This window comes from Polypterus senegalus, chromosome 9 (assembly GCF_016835505.1).
Source record: "Polypterus senegalus isolate Bchr_013 chromosome 9, ASM1683550v1, whole genome shotgun sequence".
Taxonomy (NCBI): Eukaryota; Metazoa; Chordata; class Cladistia; order Polypteriformes; family Polypteridae; genus Polypterus; species Polypterus senegalus.
Window position 1 is genome coordinate 71844995 of NC_053162.1, and position 27826 is coordinate 71872820.

The 27826-nt window shown below is 36.0% G+C and overlaps 1 protein-coding gene across 1 annotated transcript; it reads left to right on the forward strand.

Annotated features, from left to right (window-relative positions):
- Window positions 1–9463: 9463 nt before the first annotated feature.
- Window positions 9464–27810, forward strand: LOC120534870 (cadherin-4-like). Its single transcript, XM_039762385.1, has 10 exons — window positions 9464–9487; window positions 14423–14652; window positions 14855–14983; window positions 15133–15288; window positions 15373–15517; window positions 15871–16043; window positions 19411–19548; window positions 19826–20011; window positions 21873–22117; window positions 27639–27810. Coding segments are annotated over exons 1-10 (1575 nt in total). The 5' UTR covers window positions 9464–9486.
- Window positions 27811–27826: the final 16 nt, after the last annotated feature.

Here is a 27826-nt window from a genome sequence, read left to right on the forward strand (position 1 = left end):
CATCATAAAAATAATTTTGTGAGGGGTCCGACACCTCAGACCACCGCACATAAATGGCGCATAGAAGCGGCCCACACACACACCGCGGAGAGAATGCGACTCACCCAGGGAGCCGCTGACGGTTCGCGGATCTGCCATCACCAGCTGATGTGGGTGCCGCTGCTAAGGATGCCCGGAATGGCATCGCGTCACAGAGGGCCATGCCGAGGAAGGTTCCTCGGACAGACGAGGTCCGGGAGGTAAGTTCCCTGCCTAACGGCAGCCAGCCCTGGGGGTTCAGACCCTATTTAGCTGCTCTAGGCAGGGACTGCCTGGATTTGCGTCGGAGGCAAGCGTGTGCCAATCCATTGAGCATTGGCAGAGCGACGATCGCGTTCTGGAAGGACCAGGAGGTAGCTTATATGTTCTCTGGGCCACAAGGGGGCTTGAGGAGACCATGGGAAAGGAGCAAGGAGACTCAAGCCCACTGGGGCCCCTGGCCACTGCCAGGGGGCGCCCCGAACCTCATGGAGCCCGGGAAACAGGCACTTCAGCCACACCTGGGAAAGTGGAGGAAGATCCTTCCAGGGATGCCCGGAGTGCTTCCGGGTACAATGGCAGCGCTTCCGCTACACCAGGAAGTGCTGCCGGAAGAGTGTCTTCAGGCACCTGTAGCACATCCGGGTGAGAATAAAAGGGGCCGCCTCCTTACAATTGGGGAGCTAGAGTCGGGAGTGGGAGCAGGACGAAGCTCCCGTGAGGAGAGGAAAGGCAGACCACGGACACTAAACGAGAGACCCATGGAGAGGGTGATTGGTGCTGGGGGTACTGTCTGCTGTGTGGGACTTGCTTATTGGGAAATAAACGTGTGGTTTTATAAAGTGCTGGTGTCTGTCTGAAGGTGTTCGGACCCAAACTCACAGAGACTTTGAAATCACATGGGTTTTTTTTTTTTAAGATCACACGTGTTAATTGATAGAACTAAAGACTTGTGATCTACCTGCAGAGTAAATTCTCTTAATCCATGGAGGTAACAGGCAAACCTCTTGCATGCCCATGCCACCACCAGACACTTCTTTTCAATTTGTGAGTACTGCTGCTCTGCTTTTGTCAATGTCCAAGATTAAAAAGCCACTGGCTGCACTCTGTCTCCATGATTTTGTATTAACGCGGCCCCTGAGCCATAGCTGCTAACATTAGCCAACACAACTGTGAGCAGCTAAAACAGGTATTGATGATAACATTTCTTTGACCCACTCAAATGCCTGCCATTGTGGAGTGTCCCACACCCGCGCTGTGTCTTTCTATACTAACTCTGCCAGTGTGTGAATCATTGTTGAAAGACCAAGGACAAACTAGGGAGTGTGCAGGAACCTGCTTCTGTGAGCCACTGGCAAGAAAAACTCCCAGTATGTGGTAAAAATGTATCTTTTAAGATAAATACTAGGGCAAACATCACACTTACTGTATGTCATGCAGCATGTACATGCCTCTCCCAAATCGTCATCTGTTGGTTAAAACATCAGTAATATGTTTTATTACTGGATGGATGGATATATATATATATATATATAAGAAAAAATCATAAAAATCTCACGCAGTTTACATTAACTTTTTTAATGACAGACAGGTTTTGTTCAGAAGAAAGAATGGTTTTTACTATAATTAAAAAGTAAACAAAATAAACTCTTACAATTCCTATACTGTAATGTATCGTTAATATCCGTATACATTTAATCAACCAATCTTTATATGGTGATTTAATTACAGTATATCATGACGGATTTGTGGTGCAGAATTACCAGAATTGTGTAGAAACTTTTACCATATACAATATAGCCCTGCTGTTTTCATGAGCCAAAGCTAAGCTGTTGATTATGTAAATATACTGTAAATAAATAATTCTTAAGAGTGAAACGGAACAAGAGTTCTGTTCTAGTCAACAGGTAGAAACAGGGAATGGATTTTACGCCTAAACGTCTAAAAATTAACACAAGTAGCCGATTTTTGATCTTTTTTTGCCGCCTAGCAAGAGACACGCATTAGGACCCAGAAGGTCCCGCTGCTTTACCTGCTGAGACCCAGAAGTTGGAGGATGGGACCATATTTGGAACGGAGTCTTGAAAGTTTGAGGGCGAGGCTACCTGCATGACGTCATGTACCGTTATAAGGACGGACTCATTCATTCTTTTCCACCGTTATCCGAAGGTGGTTTGCGGAGATAATTTTAGGTCTGTCGCAGTTTCGTTGTATTTTTTTCTTGGGAAGATTCATAGGCGTTGATTTTATATTGAACTGAAGATTTGAACTCCAGAAAGCCGATGGAGTGGCTTTTACTACTTACAACCATTACTCATTTTTCTCCAGGTAAATCCTATTTTAATTTCGTGTTAAATTCACTGAGTCGGATTATTTCCTGTGTTAACTATTCTTTCGTCTTTCAACAAGTTTTGTATTGGTGCGGTATATATGTGCTTGTAAGTTGCACTCTTTGAAAGCGTGGTGCCTGATAAATATTTGAAACAGTTTTGTGAACCCGAAGTCTAATTGGGCCATAGTAAACTCCGACCAGCTTTATGACATTCGGTTTGAGTGTGGTTTGGCTTTTTAGTTCCTCAAGCTTGAATGCACCATCCACTTGTTTAATAATTCTGCCAGTCAGTCATTTTCAACCCCCCTGTCAAGTAAAACATTTCCCAAGGAATTTCATTAAAACTATACATTTGTGCAGTGTATTTGTAAGTTCAATTCCTAGTGCTTCCCCGCCTTTACCTGTTTCTCCCCATATTTTTTTCTCTCGCGAAGCGGGTTGACTGGATGGGGTTGCTGGATAAAAATGGATTGCCTTTAGTTTAGTGTGGAATATTAAGGAATATTATTTTTGAATATTTAAATATGACCTTCTGCACCTGAGGCAATGTGCATATGGCCTCATTCTGTGAAACTGAATTAAAATTACAATAATTACGGCATACGTAAATTTAAACCAAAAATGTTTATCAAGCATTCTCTCTTCAAAGTACTTTTAGTTCGACCAACATATGTTTATTGCTTCATATTGTACATTACCCAAAATGCTTCTCGATTATACTTATTTTGTTGTTTTTTAATATGTCTGTTGTAGTGTTTTGTTTGGTTTTCAATTATAATTTGTAAGTAATGTATTACTGGACAGAAAAAATAATACTGTAAGTTTATTTACTAAGCAGTGAAACTTTTTTTGTCCAATAATATTGTACACATGTTTTTGCCCTTAGATTTTCGCAGTTAGTCGTTAGACCCTTCCTTTTTTGTCTCAGTCATAACTGTGTATAAGGCAGCATTAAAATGAAAACATATTGTTTCAGATATGGACGGGAGGATTTTGCCAAGAAACCATACCATGCCAGCCTGGCTTTTCATCCGACAACTTTGTCTTCACAGTTCACAGAGAACGACTGCACCGGGGTGAAATACTGGGTCGAGGTAAGTGAGCTTTACTTCTGTGTATTCTCGTCAGCGCTTTATAGAAGCAAATCCATTCGGTTATTCCTCGGTTTAGATGACTAAATTTGCTTTTTAAAATCTTGTTTATAAGGTGTACAATCAGGATTTCTTCAGATATATAAGCAAGTCTGATTTTTATGTCTGTTTCTTTTTTAGTGTTTAATATTCTATAGAGTACCCTGTAAAAAGCAGAGTATATAGAATTTACTAAGTAAAATTGAGGCAGCAATTTGCACTCATTTTGCAAAAAAAATTCACCTGTATGGAGGAATATTTCGGACAAAATTAAATAAATAAATGCACAAATAAATAAAAGTACTGTGAAATGTGAACATACATAAATGTGTCATGAAATGAGAGCCTAAATAAATAAATATGTCATGAAATGAGAGCATAAATAAATAAATAAATACATGTGTCACGAAATGTTTTTTGTTGCTTATTTATTTATTTATTTAATTTTGTCCATAACATTCCTGCAAACCATCATGAAATACGACTTGAAATAAAACTGTCACTTTCACTCGTCAAAGTTGAGAGGGGGGGCTCTAACACGACCTCTAGTTATTGATTGGTGAAACGATAGCACAGAATTAATTAGAAAAATGCTTACTACTGCCGATGAAATGGATTCTGCCGAAGATATTACGTATTTCAGAGGGAGAATTGAAGATTTATCGGAAGAAATTACAATGTTGGCGGCCCTTTTAGACTCCGATATAGATGAAACTATTTTTGAAATTATCGAAGAACAGGTGGAACGAACTCGACCCAGTTCAGGTGACACAGTCCCCTGCTCTGGACGTCCAACCTTTGATATTCCAGCTGAGTCAATAGAACAGACAGATTGCAGATCTATATGGTGTATCGAAGAAGACGATCAAAGGCGATTATGCAAGTTTGATATAGGCTACGGTAAGCTACAACGGCTGCATTAGTTTAGGTACTTTGACATGGAATGCCCAAAGCAGCGCCAACTAATATTTTGAGCTGAGTAAGTTTTACGAGTATAAAGTCAGGTGCATATTCGCAGCTACTTTTTCAAACAATTCTACAGCTCTGATCAGTGGCAAAGTTGTTTGAAAAAGTAGCTGCAAATATGCACCTGACTTTATACTAGTAAAACAAGGGTCAATACTCAGTTCAAAATATTAGTTGGCGCTGCTTTGGGCATTCCATGTCAAAGTACCTAAACTAATGCAGCCGTTGCAGCTTACCGTATATCAAACTGGCTCATTCGCCTTGTGATCGTCTTCTCTGATACATCATACAGATCTGCAATCTGTCGTACTTTTAAACCGCATAACAGAAGGTGTTCTATTGACTCAGCTGGAATGTCAAAGGATGGACGTCCAGAGCAGGGAACTGTGTCACCTGAGCTGGTTCGAGTCCGTTCCACCTGTTCTTCGATAATTTCAAAAATAGTTTCATCTATATCGGAGTCTAAAAGGGCCGCCAACATTGTAATTTCTTCCGATAAATCTTCAACTCTCTCTCTGAAATACGTAATATCTTCGGCAGAATCCATTTCATCGGCAGTAGTAAGCATTTTTCTCATTAATTAGTGTGCTATCGTTTCACCAATCAATAACTAGAGGGCGTGTTAGAGCCCACCCTCTCAACTTTGACGAGGGAAAGTGACAGTTTTAATTCAAGTCGTATTTCATGACGGTTTGCAGGAATGTTACGGACAAAATTAAATAAATAAACAACAAAAAACATATTTCGTGACACATTTATTTATTTATGCTCTTATTTCATGACACATTTATGTATTTATGTTCACATTTCACAATACTTTTATTTATTTGTGCATTTATTTAATTTTGTCTGAAATATGTTGGTAGCAGAATGTCTATTTGTACTCAGACTGTCTAAGCAAACATAAAGAAGAAGAAAGGATTTAATTGCAGATTTGACAACAGTATTTTTTGTACAAAAGTAAATCATAATTTATTAAAAGTGTAAGAGAATAATATAAGGGTAACAAAGTTTTGCTTATGAAGTGTTGTGGTAATGCAACATTATAAAAAGAAATAGCATTTATATTAGAAGCAGCATAAAGGGTTAAGCAAGCATCTCAGGCATGTGAGCAACAAGGAGATAGAATGTAGGTATTGGCTTGATGTTCTGTACCCAGTAAGACTTGACAGATGTCACAGAGGCAGAAATTTCATAAAAAGAGCTGAAGTTAAGAACATGGATGTAACAGAGTAAGACGTTTATTTGGAAATATTTATTTGGTTGTGTAAGCCAGTGAACCAACCGGCATAAATGACAGATGATGTGTATGCATTAATTCAGCTCTATTAAGTAAACTGATTTGTTTATAAATGTGGATCTCTGCCATTGCTCTTTAACCATTTGCTGACACCACTGATTGTGGTATTGTCCCTTAGTAGACTGTTGTAACAGTGTTGAATTCATGAAGAGAAGTTAAAGATGCATGAATGGTCACATCCTGCTCACTGTATTCAATACCTTTCTTTGCTTTTGGCATTCTGAAATGGAAAAAATATTAAGTATAGAATATACAGTGTAAATAATTTTCAATGCAAATAATCCTAATCCTATTTACACATTACACTGAGGTCACACAATACTGTCTTGCTATCCTGTTCTACTCTCTATTTGATAATTATGACTGATAGCTCATACACCGACCTAAAAATACAGACAAGCTGAAGGCCACTATAAAATCAACCTGGGCTTCATTAACACCTCATCAGTGCCACAAGATGATCACCTCCATGCCACACCACATTGATGCAGTAATATGAGTTAGAGGAGTTCCAGCCAAGTATCGACTTTATAAATGAACATACTTTTCAGAAATTGGACAGTTCTGTATTGTGAATCCTTTTTTGATTGATCATAGTTAATATTCTAACAGTTTGAGATATTGAATTTCTGATGTTCATTAGCCATCTTCCATAATCATCATTAAAAAAAAATAATTAGGGATGCGAGTGTCAGTAGGTTTTGTGCCCTAGGAACATTTAATTCTATAGCATTTCAGTGATTATTTTATGTTTCTGCTGCTACATGCATCTAAATTCCTCTATGGGGTTAATAAAGTTTATCTAATCAAATCTAATCTGATGTAATCTTAATATACACATTTACTAAGCAATAGCATTGCAGAGCTAAACAATAAATGGAAATATGGTCTTTAAAAAAACATTTACAGATGTATTTTTAGGAGAGGTAAAGGTAATGTTGTAATTTTATAATAAGGGGCCTTTAAGAGATTAACTTTAATTCAAAAATTCAAATAAAGTAGAATTCAGAAAAAGATTGGCAGCATGTTAAAATTCAAACCACAGTGTACACTTCTCTCACTCTAGTATGAAACTGCTGACCATAAAGCTATAAACGTGTAGCACTTTACCTGTCACATCATAAAATGAACAGTATACTCACAAATAGTAAATTGTAGTAATAACTACTGTCCTTATTATACAACAGCAATAAAACTTTGATTTACAGAATATACAAATGTTACAAAATAAAAAAGTAAAATACATGTTTCTAAATCAGAACTGGGGTAGGCTTTTGTTTAAAATCATAAAGTTGACCTAGTGTTTTTTTTTTCTTCCATTAAAAACATGAGTAGTTATATTAAAGCCAATAATTTGTGTCAGAACTTTTTTGAGCAGCTTTATCCCATCAATCGCAAAGAAAATCTTTTGGAAAAACTCAAATGTCTACTTCAGCTTTTCTGCGTAGATTAGATTAATAATAAGACATAAATGAACTCCATCAACAGCATGCAAGCCTTTGCTCCACTTTCACAATTAGCACGTTACAGCCCTGATAATGATGGCATCATCCTCTGTATTGATCATCCGCCTTGTTAAAAAAGAAAAGTGTCAGATTAATACAATTATAATGATGTGAATTGTTCATTTGCATATTCCTCAGCTTCGAGGATGATTTTTTTTTTTTTAAGTCTTGTTTATATGGTGGACGATCAGTATTGTTCAGATGTATAGGTGAGCCTGATTTTAGTCATCCATTGTTCCTTTTTTTCAGTGTTTAATACTCTATAGTGTACCGCAGATTTGTTTTAAAATATGTTGATTGTTGCAGAGAAAAATAGGTACATTTGTTCCTAATGCCAATGTAAAATCAGGGTGTTTTAATTTTCTTATAGTTGTTGAACAAAATTCAAAAAGTCTTTTGAGTTACCTCATAATTGACAAACGAATCAGAGCATTCTTTGTGCTTGCTAGTAGCGCGATGACTCTGCTGGCTCTAGCAAGTTAGATCTTGCACAATTCGTTGCCACCAAGTGTCGCTTTTTCTATTTGAACTTTGTAGTGTTGGGATGCTAATTGTTGAAAGATCCAAATGATTGTGATGCTACATACAACATGTAAATTGTTTTGTGAATAATAAATGTTATCCAAAATATGGCTAACAGAAAATCTAATTGAGTTAAATGTTCTGTGATTCAACGCTTTTTCTTTTTATTTGCCTACTATTTATTTTCATGTGTTACCCATCAATATGCTTGTATTTGGCATTACATCCTCAGACAGTTTATGAGATCTCTAAGTATGTGTTTGTCTATAGGTCACCTACTACTAGTTAACTCTTTCAATGTGGTGATCTGCTCTGAGGGTGGATTAGGAAAAAAGTGGTAACAAACTGCATTGTGATGGACTGTAGCTGTAAATTTAACTAATTAAGGTAACAAACCTTTCAAAAAGTATTTTGAAATACCACAGTATTGTACAGTGTATTTGGAATAGGAAAATGACAAAGTAAGTGCAAGGTAAAATGACTGCAGAACAACTGTTATATTTGGATGTCAGCTTTTGCCTTTGAAAAACAACTTTTTGAAGTAAATTAGAATTGTTTGTGTAGTGACTAACCCAAGCTACAACACCAGCGGCTGCCTCCAGACATTCTTCTGTTTGAACACAACTGGATGTTTTAGCAGGTAAGATACAATTAATTGTTAATAAAGTAGTCATTTTTATGTTCTAATGCCCCTAGTTAGGCTTATGATTCCAGATGCTCAGTTATAACAAGCACAAAGGAAATGCAGGATAAAGAAGCAGACCTCTTACATTTCACATTTCATAATATATGCATTGACTATAGCCACTTATTTGGGGGTTCTACCAGATATTAGTTATACCTTTCTTCCTCCAAAATGGCTTGAAATCTACATGATGTTGACTCATTCGCATCATGATTTCCTGTTCATTTTTTTTTTTCAGCTGCATATTTCATCCCACAAATTTCCTGTTCCATTTATCCCAAATGTGCCTGGTAGATTGAGATCTCGAAATGCTGTTGGTCATTAAAGTCACTGTCATGCTTATGGAACCAGTTTGAGATAATGAGGGAAAAAATAGGAAGAGAAAGGAATTAATCCTAGCTAATCTGAATCACACTTGTTCATAAATGGTGCAACACAACACTTTGGCGTTCAATTAGTTGATCATTTTTGGTTTTTGATTTCACAAAGAACCAGTAGTATCTGGATTGCAATGTGAAAGCTAAGCGAAATATTGGCTCATTTGTGACAAAAATACATTGGGAGAATATTCTGTGTCCAACCATCTAATTAAGCAGGATGTGGAGTCCAGTGCATTTTTGCTTGTAACACTACCGTCAGCTTCTTTGTCAGAAGGGTGCCTGAGCTTATGCAGTTTTTCCGATATGTTAGGTAGATTTTCTCAAACCCCGTCATAAATTATGTAGCAACATGTCGACTTTATTCTCGTCATAAGCGTCAAGATTAAGGTGGAAATGTCGAGAATAAAGTCAACATCTCGACTTTATTCTCGACGTATAGTTTTTTTCTTCACTTTGTCCGTATTTTTTTTTTCGTTACCGTGGCCCTAATACGTTTCCGTACAAAACCCTCAGCAATTCAGTGACACAACTTTTGCTCAGGACAGTGTGTGCTGCAAGGGTTTCTGCACACTTTTTGCAATATGAACGCAGGTCAAAATATGAGCAAATATAAGGACGGCAGATGGGGTCACTTTAACCAGGAACCACAGTGAGTGCTACAAGGATTTTTGCACACACAACACACCTAATGCTTAAACAACTGTATATATATATATCAGCGTCGAAATATATAAAGTCACTCCTGAATATATAAAGTCAGCATCGGAATATATAAAGTCATTCCTGAATATATAAAGTGAAAACTTGAATATATAAAGTAAGTGTCAGAAAATATAAAATCATTCCCGATTATAACGTCAAAGCCTGATTATATAAAGTCAGCGTCGGAATATATGAAGTCATTTTTGAATATATAAACTCAGCGTTGGAATATATAAAATCATTCCCGAATATATAAAATTTCCGTGCTTGTCATTACACTCGTACTAGTGAAAGGTAAACTTCGACAGAAGTCACTCAGAGTCGATGGGGCTTGTGAGGTTCGTCCAAAAATGCGCCCGTACAAAAAGAATAAATAAATATAGTGTTCAAAATGCTGGGCATATACATCATTTTTCAATTAATTAACTGAACAGTGGGGGTTTTTAAAAATATTTTTCTGAAGATGTTTTTGTTAACGTATTTCATTACGTTGTATTAGGAACTCATTGAGTTTACTAAAAATGTGCCTGAGTCGTTTCAATCAATATCAATATAATCTGACTTTAAATTTATATATTCAGGGATGAGGTTATATATTCTGACGCTGACTTTATATATTCGGTAATGACGTTATATATTCTAACTCTGACTTTATATACTCAGGAATGACTTTATATATTCCAATGCTGACTTTATATATTCCGACACTGACTTTATATATTCCAACGCTGACTTTATATATTCAGGAATGACTTTATATATTCCGAAAATCATTGTAATTGCCAGTTTGGCACCCCATAATATGATAGATATATGTACTGTTCAAGAAGAGAGCTGCTGTACGCTCAGCCGGACTATACAGACTGCGCTGACGATGAGAAGAGAGAAATCACTTCCTGACGCCTTTTTTCTGATATCTGGCAGGCTGGTTTCACTAGACTTTTTTTTATATTTAACTAGCAAAATACCCGCGCTTCGCAGCGGTGAAGTACTGCATTAAAATTTTTATTAAGAAGAAAAGTAAACCTTTTTAACTGAGGGAAAATATGCCAATAATTATTTGTTAAGGATCTCTTTGTATACCATGTTGTCACTTCAGCTCTCCGGTTGTAATATGACCAAGCTGTGCGCTGAGCTTATTCTTAAGGATGCAACATACAGTTGGCCATGTGAACAGTAATCTTGTCTCAAATCTCACAGCTTAGATTGCTGCTGTCATAATCGGTTTGAGTTTCATGGTTTGTTTCAATTACGACAGTATTTGCAGGATTTGTTGTGTTGAAGTGACATTTGGTATCTGTCAAGCGTTGTGAGCACACAACCGGTTTCATCGATAAAATCACATAAGTAATTAGCACTTTACAATAGTTGATCATGCTATTATACCATACTTGAAGATAAATGAAATAAAAAGTAAAATACATGTTTCTAAATCAGAACTGGGGTAGGCTTTTGTTTAAAATCTTAAAGTTGACCTAGTGTTTTTTTTTGTTCTTCCATTAAAAACATGAGTAGTTATATTCAACCCAATAATTTGTGTTGTAGTGTCAGAACTTTTTTGAGCAGCTTTATCCCATCAATCGCAAAGAAAATCTTTTGGAAAAACTCAAATGTCTACTTCAGCTTTTCTGTGTAGATTAGATTAATAATAAGACATAAATGAACTCCATCAACAGCATGCAAGCCTTTGCTCCACTTTCACAATTAGCACGTTACAGCCCTGATAATGATGGCATCATCCTCTGTATTGATCATCCGCCTTGTTAAAAAAGAAAAGTGGCAGATTAATACAATTATAATGATGTGAATTGTTCATTTGCATATTCCTCAGCTTAGAGGATGAATTTTTTTTTAAGTCTTGTTTATATGGTGGACGATCAGTATTGTTCAGATGTATAGGTGAGCCTGATTTTTGTCATCTTTTTTTCAGTGTTTTAATACTCTATAGTGTACCACAGATTTGTTTTTAAATATTTTGAGTGTTGCAGAGAAAAATAGGTACATTTGTTCCTGATGCCAATGTAAAATCAGGGTGTTTTAATTTACTAATTATATGTATTATGTTGTTGAGCAAAATTCAAAAAGTCTTTTGAGTTACCTCATAATTGACAAACGAATCAGAGCATTCTTTGTGCTTGCTAGTAGCGCGATGACTCTGCTGGCTCTAGCAAGTTAGATCTTGCACAATTCGTTGCCATCAAGTATCGCTTTTTCTATTTGAACTTTGTAGTGTTGGGATGCTAATTGTTGAAAGATTCAAATGATTGTGATGCTACATACAGCATGTAAATTGTTTTGTGAATAATAAATGTTATCCAAAATATGGCTAACAGAAAATCTAATTGAGTTAAATGTTCTGTGATTCAACGCTTTTTCTTTTTATTTGCCTACTATTTATTTTCATGTGTTAGCCATCAATATGCTTCTATTTGGCATTACATCCTCAGACAGTTTATGAGATCTCTAAGTATGTGTTTGTCTATAGGTCACAAACTAGTAGTTAACTCTTTCAATGTGGTGATCTGCTCTGAGGATGGATTAGGAAAAAAGTGGTAACAAACTGCATTGTGATGGACTGTAGCTGTAAGTTTAACTAATTAAGGTAACAAACCTTTCAAAAAGTATTGCAAAATACCACAGTATTGCATAGTGTATTTGGAATAGGAAAATGACAAAGTAAGTGCAAGGTAAAATGACTGCAGAACAACTGTTATATTTGGAAGTCAGCTTTTGCTTTTGAAAAACAACTTTGTGAAGTAAATTAGAATTGTTTGTATAGTGACTAACCCAAGTAACCTGCCTCCAGACATTCTCCTGTTTGAACACATTTGGATGTTTAGCAGGTAAGATACAATTAATTGTAAATAAAGTAGTAATTTTTATGTTCTAATGCCCCTAGTTAGGCTTATGATTCCAGATGCTCAGTTATAACAAGCACAAAGGAAATGCAGGATAAAGAAGCAGACCTCTTACATTTCACATTTCATAATATATGCATTGACTAGCCACTTATTTGGGGGTTCTACCAGATATTAGTTATACCTTTCTTCCTCCAAAATGGCTTGAAATCTACATGATGTTGACTCATTCGCATCATGATTTCCTGTTCATTTTTTTTTCAGCTGCACATTTCATCCCACAAACTTCCTGTTCCATTTATCCCAAATGTGCCTGGTAGATTGAGATCTCGAAATGCTGTTGGTCATTAAAGTCACTGTCATGCTTATGAAACCAGTTTGAGGTAATGAGGGAAAAATAGGAGGAGAAAGGAATTAATCCTAGCTAATCTGAATCACACTTGTTCATAAATGGTGCAACACAATACTTTGGCATTCAATTAGTTGATCATTTTTGGTTTTTGATTTCACAAAGAACCAGTAGTATCTGGATTGCAATGTAAAAGCTAAGCTATTTTATTTGTGACAAAAATACATTGGGGGGAATATTCTGTGTCCAACTATCTAATTAAGCAGGATGTAGAGTCCAGTGCATTTTTGCTTAAAACACTGCTGTCAGCTTCTTTGTCAGAATGGTGCCTGAGCTTATGGAGGAGTTTTTCCGGTATGTTTCCGTTTAAAGAAAGGAGGGAAAAAATCACCTAAACCATGAATAACTGTGATTTCTGTCTTCCAGAGTCCTCCTCAAACTCCTAATCAGAGCTAATCTAAGACTATTGCATCTATAGTAGGAAATTGTTACTGCATTTGTGTATTGGTTGCTTGAAATATTCAAAAGTGTATGTAACCTGTGTATAAATTTATTTTGATAATGCTTGAGGTCACTGTGGTTCTGTTTCTTACTGATGGTGCTTCAGGATATTGGACATAGGCTGCTCAAGCTTCTGAATAGTATTTGAGTCTCTAGCACTTATGAGAAGTAAATAAGATCAGCTTGCTTCTTGCAGACAGTGTGAAGTTACTCTTGAAAGGGTGACAAGATTTAGTTCTTTGGTGATCTTTTGCTGCCAGCTGTTACACATAAAAAGCTTCAATAGCTTCCTACCTTTCCTTTATAATCCTTGTTATTGAGTGTTTACTTTTGTGTACTTTCTGCAGCCTCAGGATTTATCGCCCCATCTTGTTCATTGACATGTAATGGGCCTCTTTTACTATGCCATCTATTGTTTGCTTGGTTTAAAGTTTGCTGCATCTTTTGGGATGTATGGAGTTGAATCTGCCTTTCACATCTTACTGCCCCAAAGCATAGGCACTAGTGGCAGCACTCACCTTACTTGTACAGCTTGCTCAGAAAAAGGCAATTGCGTAACCATTATACCAATGATCTCTCCAGCATATTAAATCTGGGGTAATTTTAATGTATTCTTATTTTATGCCTTGTGGATTTTACACATTTCGCTTGCATCTGAAATTTAGGAGATGGCAAGCTCATTACACCTGCCTGTTATCTCCTGTGCAAGCCTGGGCTGAAGTTTGAAAGGGCACCTTTTTTCTCACCAGATTGATTTAATCCTGTATTGTAAAATTTTTGACATAATTCTTATGAAAATATAACCTTTTACTTAATTTGTAAATTTCTTATCGGTTAGCTAGGTCTAATGCTTATGTACTATGTGGTTGATTTAATATAATTTTTGTATATCAAGATTTGTCAACTTCAGAAGTGTTTTAAATGTAAGACATTCCCATTTAAGCTGGTTAATATACCAAGTCAAATACTAAAATTTGTTTTTTTTAACTGTTTTATGAACTGCGTTCTGCTTATCTTCATCAGTATTTAAATGTAGAGGTAAAATGCAAAAGGGTAAACACAGAAAAGCTTTCATGTAAACAAGCATCATTTTTGTGTCATTTTCTTCAAAATAGCACTGTAGAATTTGATTCAAATTATTTTGGAAACTTTACAATTTTTTTGTTTTTTGCAGTGGATTTTGACATCTGCACAGATCAGAATAGGTTCCTTTTCATTTGTGATGATAATCGGTTCAAAGTGGAAATGGATGGAACAATTAAAGTGAAGCATGACATTAAATTGCACCATGGACGTATAAGCTTTTCCATTCATGGATGGCATTCAGTGGGCAAAAAAATGACCAGCCTTGTCACTGTGGAATACCAAAGACCCCATCACACAGGACATGAAATGAATGGTCAGGTAGAGAGAGAACTATATCTGAATTTTGGGATTCATGGGTTCAATAATGGTGGTTGAGCTTCACAGAACAGAGTAAAAATGTTCTGTAACAATCTTACTTTGTTATACATAACTTTTTTTAAAAATAGCTTACATTTTGTCTGATATTTGGATTGCAGTACATATCATTTGACTTTTTTTTTTTTACTTTTCTGTACTGCAGACAGAATCTCAAAATATTCAGATGTTTCCTCATCCTTCTTCTGGCCTTAAAAGACACAAGAGATGGGTGATTAAGCCCATTTTTATTCATGAAAATCTAGGGGGACCATTTCCCAAAGAAGTGAAGCAGGTTTGTAAATTCATATTCCTTAATGCAGTAAATTATTCCTCTAATGGAGTTTTTCTGTTACATTTAACAGTTTTGTCCCTTAAAACCGCAACAAGAAAGATCTTGTTAACTATTCTATTGCACTAAATATTTGAATATATTTGTCTTAGGTGAAATCCAGCATGTGGAATGAATCCTTTATACACTATAGCATAACTGGAGAAGGTGCTGATTTGCCCCCAGTAGGACTATTTATAATTGACAGAGACAGTGGCATGATACTAGTAACTGGACCCCTGGACCGAGAAAAGCAGTCTAAATATTTGGTGAGTTTTCAGCTTGCCTCATACTATCTGTACGTACTGCATGGATTGTCATTAAACTAAGTTCCTGGTTCTGTTTTTTAATAGCTTACTGTACATGCTAATTTAAGAAATGGGACTTCAGCAGAGAAACCTTTGAAAATTAGTATAATTGTGAAGGATGAAAATGACAACAAACCTGAATTTATCAGCAACACCTTAGTAGGAAATGTAAGCGAAGGATCATATCCAGGTATCCAGTTTGATTATCATTTTTGATATTGTGATATATGTAAAACAGAAACAATATTTAATAGGTATTCTTTTAAGTGTACAATTCTTTTTTGCAATTTAACTAACCTAAGGTGAATTAATCTTCAGAGTAATACAAATGGTGTATTTGATTTTTGATCTTGTCTGAAAGTCTTGTACAAAGAAAAAGTGAATATTAACTTGGTTTTATTGTGTGGTTTTAAGTCAAAAACGTATTTCTTTTCATCTACACATGGTCATTTGCTTTTATTTCCAACTTCAACTTCCAAGTACAGTATTTAACATGGGTAAGATGTTTGTAAATATGAAGATATGTTACTTTTCTTTTCATAGGTACATCGGTTATGACTGTAACCGCTACTGATAAAGATGATCCTACTACAGACAATGGTATGTTTAAGTTTTCAATTCTGAGCCAGACCCCACCTGTTCCCTACCCAGAAATGTTTGCCATTGACCAAGATACTGGGACCATTCGTGTCATCTCAGCTGGACTGGATAGAGAGGTAAGTTTAATTAAACCTATTAACACACTCCAAGATCATTAAATATATTCTAGCATTTTTTGTAATAAAAACCTTTTTTTTAGACCATTTGATACAGTTTCAGTTTCTTCAAGTAATTGTAAACACTCTGACAAATCAAAGGGACATCATTAATCATTCAGCAGTATAACAGAAGTGTGATTAAATTACTCATCACCTTTTTAATTACAAGCCTAAGTATTCTGAGAAAAAGGGAATATCTCCTTAACAAATAACAATCAATTGATGTATTCCCCTAATGTAAACAATTTAGTCAATACGACTATTTAAAACCTTTAAGATCTTACAAATGGAAACGAGTGATATTCTTGTACATTGTATAGGTTCATAGAGTGATTATTGTCCTGGTTTTGCTGAAACTTTGCAATAGAATAGAGCCTCATAATGAAGACAAGATTTCAGAATAAGCCAGTGAACTAATTATGGATAAGCACATGTCTGAGGAGTCACTTGAATCACTTTAAACATTCCTCCAGCCTCAAGTGCTACCTGGACTGTGCTGTTCCTTTGCATTTAGCTAAAAAATTTGAAACTAATCCAATATTCTGAACGAGTCTCAGAAGATGGCTAAAGACAATTTTGTATCAGCATTTTTAAAGGCATTCAACAAAAAGGTCTTCATAAGAATGTCACAAGGTAGTAGGCCTTTTTAAAAATACTTGGATGTCAAAACCCCCATGCCTATAAAGTTGACATTTATCGGGTGTTGTCTTGAAGTAATGTAGATAAGTGGTGAAGGTTTTTGTGATATCAGGAAACAAGCTCAAATTTTTGTGAGTCCAAATCTAAACCTTCACACCAAGGCACACTGTCACAGTAAGCACTGCAAAAAGCAGGTTCAGAAAACAGATGAATCAAAGATGTGTACAAAGTCCTTCAGATTTTATGAATAATAACCTTTGTTGCTACATTGGAGAACCTATTCGTTATATAAATGCAGTTTCATTAAACAAAAACCATAAAATTATATGGTGGTTTTAATACTATGTAAAATTAATAGACAAGGTCCTGCATTGTATGGGATACAGTTAAACCCAATACTCTCAAATCAATTTAATTCAATGCCTCAGTGGCTTGAGCTCATCCTGGTAGCTCTGTGCGCCTGGCAGGAAATCGCTCTGGCCAAGGGACAAGTCTATTGCATGGCTGTCCCATTCACGCCTACACCCACATCCACACATTGCACTAGCACAAGAACAGTTTGGAATTCTCCTTTTACCTAACTTGTTTGTCTTTGAGATGAAACACAGGATTGTGGAGGAAACCTTATGTAAACACAGGGAAAATGTGCATGTGTAGTTTGTACAATGACCAGGAATCAGGATCAATGAAGCAGCGGTACTACTCACTTTGGAAGAATTGGCTTCTAAATTAACTCTTTTTACTGATGTGGGACATATTTTGCCTGAGGCATTATTGTATTTGCTAGACTTGTCTGCTAGTGTTCGTTTAATTGTAAAAACCACCCACAACATCTCCAAAAATGGGTGTCACTCCTTTTGTGTTGTTAAAGGCATACCAACTTTTTTAGATCGGAAAAGAATGAACAGTCTGTTTCTTTGACACCTGTACATTGTAATGGTAAAGGTGTTTGGTTTGGTTTAAATGCACCTGACTTTGATTTTTCAAATTTAGAGATTGGAGCTCCATAATTACACTTTTTTCGAAAGCTCAATGGAAAAATATTGTATCAAAATCCTGCTAGCAAATCTGGTCATTTCTGCTATTTGGCATTAACATTGTTGGCTTTTCTAATCTTTTGCTTGCTAAGTCATCACTCCTCACTTAATTTTAAAAACATGATTAAATAACATACCACACTATTTCTAAAAAAAAAAACAGAATGGTAATATCTTCAGTCAGTAGTATTGTACAGGATCTCAGATCTTGGTAAAATATATAATATAATATATTATGTTATATATATATATTATAGTATTATAATATAATATAATATTTCCATTAAGCAGAAGTTTAGTAAAAGTAACCTCTCATGAGTGAAGAGTGATGGAGAGAGATTTGAAGGGCACTTCTTTGTTAACAATATCCCATGTTCAGTGTTCTGTATTGTCTGAGTAGTTCCTTGCCTTTCACGGTTTTCTGTGCAGACGGGGGATGCAGCAGATTTTTGCATCTTCACATCTTTATCAGTGTGGACTGTACTAGCCAAATTATGACTTCTGTACATTTTGTTCAACTTGCAATCTGTGCCTACTTTGCTTCAAATAAGTCAGGAGACAAAACAGCAATGTAATGTGTGATAGAATGAAAATTAACACTTGCTCCTCATTTCCCTGCTTGAGGTTGAACTATCGTTAATGATGGATTGCTTTTCTTGCTCTTCAGATTTCTTGATCATAGTTAACCTTGATAATGTCCTTATATTGCATAGCTCATTCTCAAGTGTAACATTTTAATGGAATCACTTCTACAAGTGTTCAGTTCACCACTTATGCTTCAGTGAGTGTCATCCATCCATCCATCCATTTTCCAACCCGCTGAATCCGAACACAGGGTCACGGGGGTCTGCTGGAGCCAATCCCAGCCAACACAGGGCACAAGGCAGGAACCAATCCCGGGCAGGGTGCCAACCCACCGCAGGACACACACACACACATACCAAGCACACACTAGGGCCAATTTCGAATCACCACTCCACCTAACCTGCATGTCTTTGGACCGTGGGAGGAAACCGGAGTGCCCGGAGGAAACCCACGCAGACACGGGGAGAACATGCGAACTCCATGCAGGGAGGACCCAGGAAGCAAACCCAGGTCTCCTAACTGCGAGGCATAAGCGCTACCACTGCGCTACCGTGCCGCCTGTGAGTGTCATTTGTCAAGAAAAAAATTTCCTTATCTGGTTGTCATCATCAGTACTTTTTGCAGCACAATAACAAATAATTGGCAATATCCTCTTTTAGGCTCTGAAAGTGCTGGTTGTCACATTAATCATTCCTGGCCCATTGAAATAGGCAGCTGTTAAGCCACAGAATTAGTGAAACCAAAGAAAATTAATGCTAACGGAAAATGCATGTACAGTATGTTAATAAAGATAAAAGAGGGGAGGGGGGGGACTTTACGTAACTGGCATTTATATCAGTATTTTATGATAGATTAATTGAAATTCTGTATCACTGAAATGTGACATTTTGCACTTTGTAATATTAATTATTAATACAGCACATTATCCTGTTTCTGTAAATACATTCATTCCTTTAATATGGCTGGATATTGTGGTGTTCCAAGTAATACTGGACTGAGTCATGTTCATTGATTGATATTCTTAAAATGGTCATTAATATTGTTTTTTTGTTTGCCAATTTCAGAAACTGAGTGAATATACATTAATAATCAAAGTTGCAGATAAGGAAGGAACTGGACTCTCAAATACTGCTACTGCTTCCATCACTGTTCTGGACCAAAATGACAATGCTCCACAGTTTAAATCCAACAATTGTAAGTGTGTTTACTTTGCCTGAGTTTGAGACTAGAAAATAGATAGTATATAAATAATTTGTCATGAATTATATGCATTTGGGCTCTTAAATCTAGAACTTCTAATCACTTGTTATTTGACTGTAATCCATATTCTGTCATGTTTAATTTAAATGAAAGATGTTTTTTTAGCAACCTTTTAAAAACCATGTGTAATTCTCTTATGAGAAGTATATTTTAGTGTCATAAAAAATGATGGTAAATGTTAAAGTTAGAATTTTAGTAATGTTCCATTTGCTTTGGTAGTATATTCAGAATGTACCAGAAAATGCTGTGGACTTTGAGGTTGTGAGACTGATAGTGACCGATGACGATGAACCCCACACACCAACTTGGAATGCCAAATACCGGATTGTTAAAGGGAATGATGGAGGCAAATTTGGTATTACTACAGATCCAGATAGTAATGATGGAATTGTTAAAACTATTAAGGTTAGTACAGTAATACATTCATACTGTCTTGGCAATTGTACTAGATTCTGTTATTTGTGGCATTCTTTTGTGAAACAAGTGCCTTTCATGTCGCGTGGTGTGGTGCACATGTGTGGGGGTGTGTGTGTGTGTGTGTTAACAGTCCAAAATGGGAATTTCTTGCTGTACTCATTGAATTTGCTGATGGGTTTTTAAACTGAAAAATGCCATCTTGGAGCTTTGGATGCCCACTACAGCACTTTTCTAGCACTTCTGTAATCTTAAAACCACTTGTTTTGAGTAGGTTTAAAAATAATTATAAATGTACTTGCGTTTAATCATCCTATAGGTATATATAGATGTTCTGTGGTGCAACTATTGCCCATCAAGGTTAATTTTGCTGTGCACTTGAAGTTGGCAGAAATGCTTACTAAAAAAGACTCACTTCTGTATAGGACTGTTTTAGACAAGATGCATCATAGACAGCATTCATTTTTCTGAACCTACTTAATTCAATAGAGGATTGGAGGGAAGTTGGAGTGTTAGAGGCCACGTTTGGATTTGATCAAGAGCTGTCAGTTGAGGCATCGATGCTAACCACTACATAGCAGCAGGTACAGTACAGTAACAGTACAGTTCAGGTCTCTTGTAGTATAAAATGTAATTATTTTAAACACTGTAAATGAACCGAAAAAGGTATTGTGGTAGAGGTGAACTATACAAAGTCTTTATAAATTCATTTTTTATCGTATTTTAAAGGTTGCATGAGTTTATATTCTGCATGGTCTGTGCCATTACAAGACAATTTTGTGAAGAACAAGTTAAATTATTTGTGTCCATTCATATACAAGTAAAAGCAGTTTCTGTTTGGTCAGAGACCAGGTCAATATTTAGGCCAAAGACTCTGCTTCTGTGAGGCAGCTGCACAGCATACTGACTAGTTAAATGACTGCCTAAACGGCCATTGCTTCATGTCCAATTTTCTGTTAAAAAAAAAAATCCAGACAACTGGCTTACTTTTTTCCTAAGGTAAAGCTTTGTGTCTCTAAAACACCTGCATTAATTAATTCAAATAAATTCATAATGGGGATGATTGTACGAACTCAGTTCTAACAGCATCCAGTGTATTTTCTTTCGAATTTTGTTTCTGTATTATCTTCATACCTATTGATAGTACTTAGTTGGATAATTTTGTGTCAGTGAGGTCAATTGCTGTTTGATTGCAGTTATCACACTAAAGAATAAACTAATAACAACCTAACACTACTACTACAGAGGTGTGCTAGAGCCAGAGCATAAATGAAATGGAAAACTGGAAAAGCAAATAGTAAAATCCTGCAATGTCCAGATTGATGCTTACTGAACAAACCAAATTATACCAAAATAAACCAAATATACCAACAATGGTATATTTCACCCTTTAACAGCTAGTATGTAAGAAATAAGACTTGGCTTTAACTGCCCTTTAGCTGTTGCTCCCTGCATTTTATTAGAAACTGTACAAACGCTGAGTGTCACAACTGTGTAGTGTATGTGTGTGGGTGTGTGTGTGCGTATGTGTGTGTTTTGTCAATAAATGTATGTGCTTTTCAGTGTGCCATCATACTGCTTGCATGATGTATAAGTATAAACAATGTATGTTCAAATTTTATACTTGTTTTCTTATTTCTAGAATTTAACTAAAAAAAACCCTCATATTTTTATTAAACACATTTCAGATGGTGCCATTAATTCACAGATACTCTATTTGGTAGGACTGAGTCTTCTAGTGCATTAAATTCCAGGGTTTTTAATAGTCTGCACAATGCTGTTAGCCAACCCCTTTTACAGCAGTTTATTTATATATATAAAATTACATATATTCATTTATGTCCCTCAATAGGGTCTTGATTTTGAAGCCAAGCAACAATATATACTTCTCATCACAGTTGGAAATGAGGTTCCATTTTCCACTTCTTCACCAACTTCCACAGCCACACTTGTAGTGACAGTAGAGGATGTCAATGAGGCTCCAATTTTTAGCCCACCAACGCTGTCTGTTCCTGTTAAAGAAGATGTGCCTTTGAACACTTTCATAGCAACTTACCAAGCAAAAGACCCAGACATAGAAATGAAGCAGACGGTATCGTAAGTAATTTTTTACTGTGTTTATTTATTGAAATTAATTTACAGTTCTGTGAAGCTGAATGTGATTACCTAAAATGTAAGAAATGCTGCTTTATGGAGGGATTAGTACATTTTTTACTTTAACTGTTTTAGTATGTTTTAGATATTGAGCAATTTATTAAAGTTTCCATTTAATAGAATTTGGAGTTTCAAACATTGACTTTGGAGAGCTGTAAAGATTTGATGTACTTTACAAAGACCAGTAGACACCAAGGATAAGTCTATACAGGGCTGTCTAATCTGATGCCATGGCATTTTCATCCATTGATGCCAAAGCTTCCAGTATCCCAGATGTCTTTCCTATGGGCAAGAAAATGGCCTAGATGTAGAGAAGTGGCACAATGTTCCACAATAGCAAATAAAACAACAACAACATTTATTTATATAGTACATTTTCATACAAATGAAGTAGCTCAAAGTTCTTTACAGGATGAAGAAGGAGAAAAAAAAAAGACAAAATATATTAAAAAATAAAATTAGGCAATACTAACTAACATAGAATTAAAATAAGGTCTGATGGCCTTAATTAACATAGAATAAAAATAAGGTCCGATGGCAAGGGAGTACAGAAAAACCAGAAAAAAAACTCCAGACAGCTGGAGAAAAAAATAAAATCTGCAGGGGTTCCGAGGCTACGAGACCACCCAGGCCCCTCTAGGCATTCTACCTAACATAACCTCAATCAGTCGTCATGATGGAATTCAGGGTTCACATGGAAGAACTTGATGGTGACGGTCCTGTTGACTTCATGTGGACTTCTGGCCTTTAATCCATCAATGTAGGGACAGCACAGTGCTTTGATCGGGTGGTGGTTGTGCAAAACACCACCACAGAAAAGTGGAAAGAGTGGAAAAAGAACACCAGAGAAAGTAGGGGTTAGTATGGATTTCGGAGCCACCATGAATGGTAATGATAATTAAATGCATATACAGAGTATCAGGATTAAACTAAAATGAAACTGAGAAAGCCATATTAAAATAATGTGTTTTTAGCACTTTTTTAAAGTGCTCCACTGTATTAGCCTGGCGAATTTCTATTGGTAAGCTATTCCAGATTTTAGGTGCATTAACAGCAGAAGGCTGCCTCACCACTTTTTATTTAAGTTTAGCTCTTGGAATTACAAGCAGACACTCATTTGAAGATCTAAGGTTACGATTTGGAGTGTATGGTGAAAGACATCTGAAATAGTTTATAAGATGGAGCGAAATTGTTTAAGGCTTTGCAAACCATAAGTTGTATTTTAAAGTTAATTGTAAATGACACAGGTAACCAGTGTAGTGACATCAAAACTGGAGAGATGTGTTTGAATTTTCTTTTCCTAGTTAAGATTCTAGCAGCTGCATTCTGCACTAGTTGCAATCGATTGATGTCTCTTTTGGGTCGTCCTGAGAGGAGTGCGTTACAGTAATCTAGTCGACTGAAACCAAAAGCGTGAACTAATTTCTCAGCATCTTGCAAAGTTATAAGAGGTTTAACTTTGGCTATATTTCTCCAGTGAAAAAATTCTGTCCAAGGTCAGAGTCAATAGTTACCCCTAAATTCTTTACCTCTGTCTTGACTTTTAATCCTAATGGATCAAGTTTATTTCTAATACCCTCATTATATCTGTTTTTGCCAATCACTAAAAATTCTGTTTTCTCCTTATTTAGTTTGAGAAAATTGCTACTCATCCATTCAGAAACACAAGTAAGAAATTGTGTCAGTGAATCAAAAGTGTCGGGGTCGTCAGGTGCTATTGATAAGTACAGCTGTGTGTCATCAGCATAGCTGTGGTAGCTCACGTTATGCCCCAAGATAATCTGACCTAACGGAAGCATATAAATCAAAAAGAGCAGCAGACCCAGGATAGAGCCTTGTGGAACACCATAGAGAATATCATATGTTGTTGACATATAATTACCACAACTAACAAAGAATTTTCTACCTGCCAGGTAGGACTCAGACCAATTTAAGACACTGCCAGAGAGGCCCACCCACTGACTAAAGCGATTTCTAAGAATATTGTAATCAAAAGAATAGAATAGATGAGGGTTTAGTTAGGGTACATAATTGTAGTAATTTTATACAAATGGTTAACACAGGTGCAATAGGCACAGTTCATTAGCAAATTTATATATCGACTAATGTAGTGAGATGACTTCAGCCTGGTTTTAAAAGCTTGAACCGAAGTGTCATCTTTCATATATAAGTAGGCAGATTGTAGCTAAAAGCTTGACCTTGCACTATTTTGTTCATCTTTGTAATATTTTTAATAGGCCATCTTGATCTTAATGTGCTTCTGTATGTAAGCAATACATTCTTTTTAAAACTTTATTTGCAAATAACAGCATATTGAAATCAGCCCTAAGCTTAACTGGAAGCCTTTGGAACGACTTGAGAACAGGAGTTAAATCCATCATGATATTTTCTCAGTTTAAGCACTGGCTGCCAGTATATTTTTCTTATCAACAAGAAAGTAGGGGATAACTCTTCTGGCCTAAAAGATTAACAGTAATACACACAATCTAAATTAATAGCATTTACTTGAAACTCTGTTAAAGCTGTTTTATTGCAGTAAGATGGGAATGCCACGGAGTGACATTTTATTTAAGAACTATATAATATTAGTTTGTCTGGGTGTCAGTGTGTTTTTGCAAAATGCATCCTGATTTCATTTTTGGCCTTTAGATCAGATTGATTTAATCAGTGGAGTCAAACAAATTAAATATTCTGCAATTTTTGCAGTTTTGATTTAAATTTCAGATTAACTTTTAAGTCAAGTCATGGTGAGATTGTTGCATTGTGGGATTTTGTTTTTTTAAAATGTTCTCTCTATGGTCTAAGTGTATCTAGCAACCTTTTTTTTCTAGTTGTTTGTTTAAGAAAATGTTGCTATCAGCTTACAAGTGTATAACTGAGTTTACAGGGAGTTTCTTAGATAGCGTAGCCACTAACATGCCATATTTCAAAGTTGTTTGTACAAGTGGAAGTAAACCAAGAAGTCAGTCAAAAGCATTAATGGTATTTTTACTACCCAAGGGTGTCTTCTGTAGAACAAACCCGTGTCCATGTTGTATGCTCTCATTCAATAATTAAAATATGTGATTTTCCCACACATTGCCAAGACACACAGTGCTTCACAGCTGAGTGAACCAGCTTTTATCAATGATCCCAACTACATCGAACCACAAACCATTGGTATAACCGAGGTTTAGAGCATTCCAATGATGTATGACCAATCATGGACATGTTAAATCTGTCAGGAAATACATTGTATGTACGACAGCCCATCTTTATGCACCTTTACTCAAAAGCATCTGGCAGAGTGCATGGAAATTGTTTGGTTGACCCACAATAAAACTTTTTTTTAAAAGTTTGTACTAGGAAAATGTTACCTTCAAATAATAAAACATAGGGTGGAGGATGTCCTAGAATGCTAATGGTACAGAATATGAAGGCCTTGACTCGGATTGTGATCAGTTTTGATGAGAACTGTGTGTTTGATGAAGTACTCGATGCTATGTTTGATTTGTAAATATCACTCCTAGTATTAACTTTGAAGCATTGTGGTGGGCATTTTTACAGATCATGCGTCATGTGTTCAATTACCATCCCAGGAAGCTGTCATCTGCACGTTACAATTTGTTCACTCATTTTCAGCTGTTAAAGAGATTCAGGAACTGGTATTTTTGCCATAGCTTTAAACCATTATTTTTAGAGTATTTGTAATTCTCCTGTGGAGTTTGCTACCTTTATCTCCTCCAAATATTAATATTTAGTGACAAGCAGTGCAGACACAGGTGTAAAAGAAAGTAATTGTCAGTATTTAGTTATGTTTAAGGGGGCAAACTCTATAGAAAAAGGTGAATGTAGTGGGTAGGAACCAACCTTAGGACAGGGTGCCACACATAACACACACAATTACTCGTGACTTTACCAACACACTTCAGTTTTTTTTTATTCATTTTGTCCTTGCACACTGAAGTGGCATTTATGACCACAGAAAATGAATCAGTTTGAAAATGCTGTCTAGTTTGTGTAAATCTAAGAACATCAGGTCTCGTGAAGCAGTATGGATGGGGAAAACAGGTTTTCAAACACTGATGGGTGATTGTTGTGATGAGAAACAGCAGTTTTGCTTGTTTTGATATCAGTTTTACTTTTGAGATAATCCTTTTCAAACTGAACTGATTGGTACTGTTTCCTTTGAAACACTTACATGGTGCTTTTATTTATCAACTTTATCCATGTTTGTGTCAACTCAGGCAGAGTCATGACATATTTTAATCTGCACCTCTTTGGGATGTGGAAGGAAACCTGAAAAATCCAGTGGAAACTTCCACACTAGCAGTTCCAGCCAGTAAGAATGGAGGCAAATTTCAAACAGTGTAGACTACCCACATTACAAATACAGGAACAATGGTAACAAAATGAGCACCTCCATATTTTAATTACAATAAAATGCTTTGAAGCAATATGTGATTAGTTAATAGAAATGCATTATTTCAGCAACACAGTGTTAGGAGGCCTTCCGAAACAGCATGTTTCACTGATAAAATCAGTAAACACTAAAATTGTCATCTTAGTTTTTTTTTCAAGCCCAAGTAATGTTTTAATATAATTTGGCAAACAGTGAAAGCCTGCATATAATGCATTTGAATGGTAAAGGCCCAAATGGGATGCATCTCCAGTTCGGAGTAATTTGTGTAGTTAATGTCCAAGTAGTTCAATGGCTAATTCTGCTTTATTATGCAGGCATAGTCAATAGCAAAGACTGGTCGATCATATGAAGCACCTTAAATGGAGCATTCAGGATTTTTGTAATATTTATTTTCAGATGGCACATTTGTATTTTTGTATGTATTTCTGCTTTGTGTTGTCAGTTACTAAATAGAAAATATCAATACATTCAACAAAATGCACCTGGTTGGGTTAGTCAAGTGGTCCAATAAGGATCACATTTTATATAATCTCTACCTAAGTGTACAAAGCTCCCCCACCACAGAATCTCTCTCTCTCTTCTATATGACACACAAAATATAGTTTTTTCCCATTTGAAATTAACAAAAGAGACTGTACAACAAATTCAGTGAAAGAGACTGTACAACAAATTCAGTCTGGTAATGTCACAACAAAAAAAATACTGAATTTGATATCATCACCTGCAAACCTGAAGCATTTTGCTTGAATTGGGACCCCAGTGAAGACTGGGGCTGAGATGTCACCCATATGAAGTTTGTGGATTGTAAGCAGAAACTTGTACATGAAGTATAAAGGAGTTCATCTACATTGCCAGGTCTGTTGATCGAAACACAAAATGTATGTTCACTGTGTGTGAGCCCATAGCTGGTTCCTGTCTTTTGGCTGATGTAACCCACCACCTTAAACTAGATAAAATAGGAAATTAATTTCTCTTACTCTTCTGTTCTTTCCAATTTTTATCTTTTTTCATACCAATGATATGTTGCTACTTTTTTTTTTCTCCCCTCTTTCTTTTAATCAGATACTATATTGATAATGATCCTGCAGGATGGCTGAATGTGGATAAAGAATCTGGAACTATTACTGTCAAGCAAGCTATGGATAGAGAGAGTCTATTTGTGAAAAATGATAAATATACGTCACTCATATATGCTTATGATAATGGTAATATTTCCTTCCTATTGTCAGAATAATCATTAAGACAGTTCT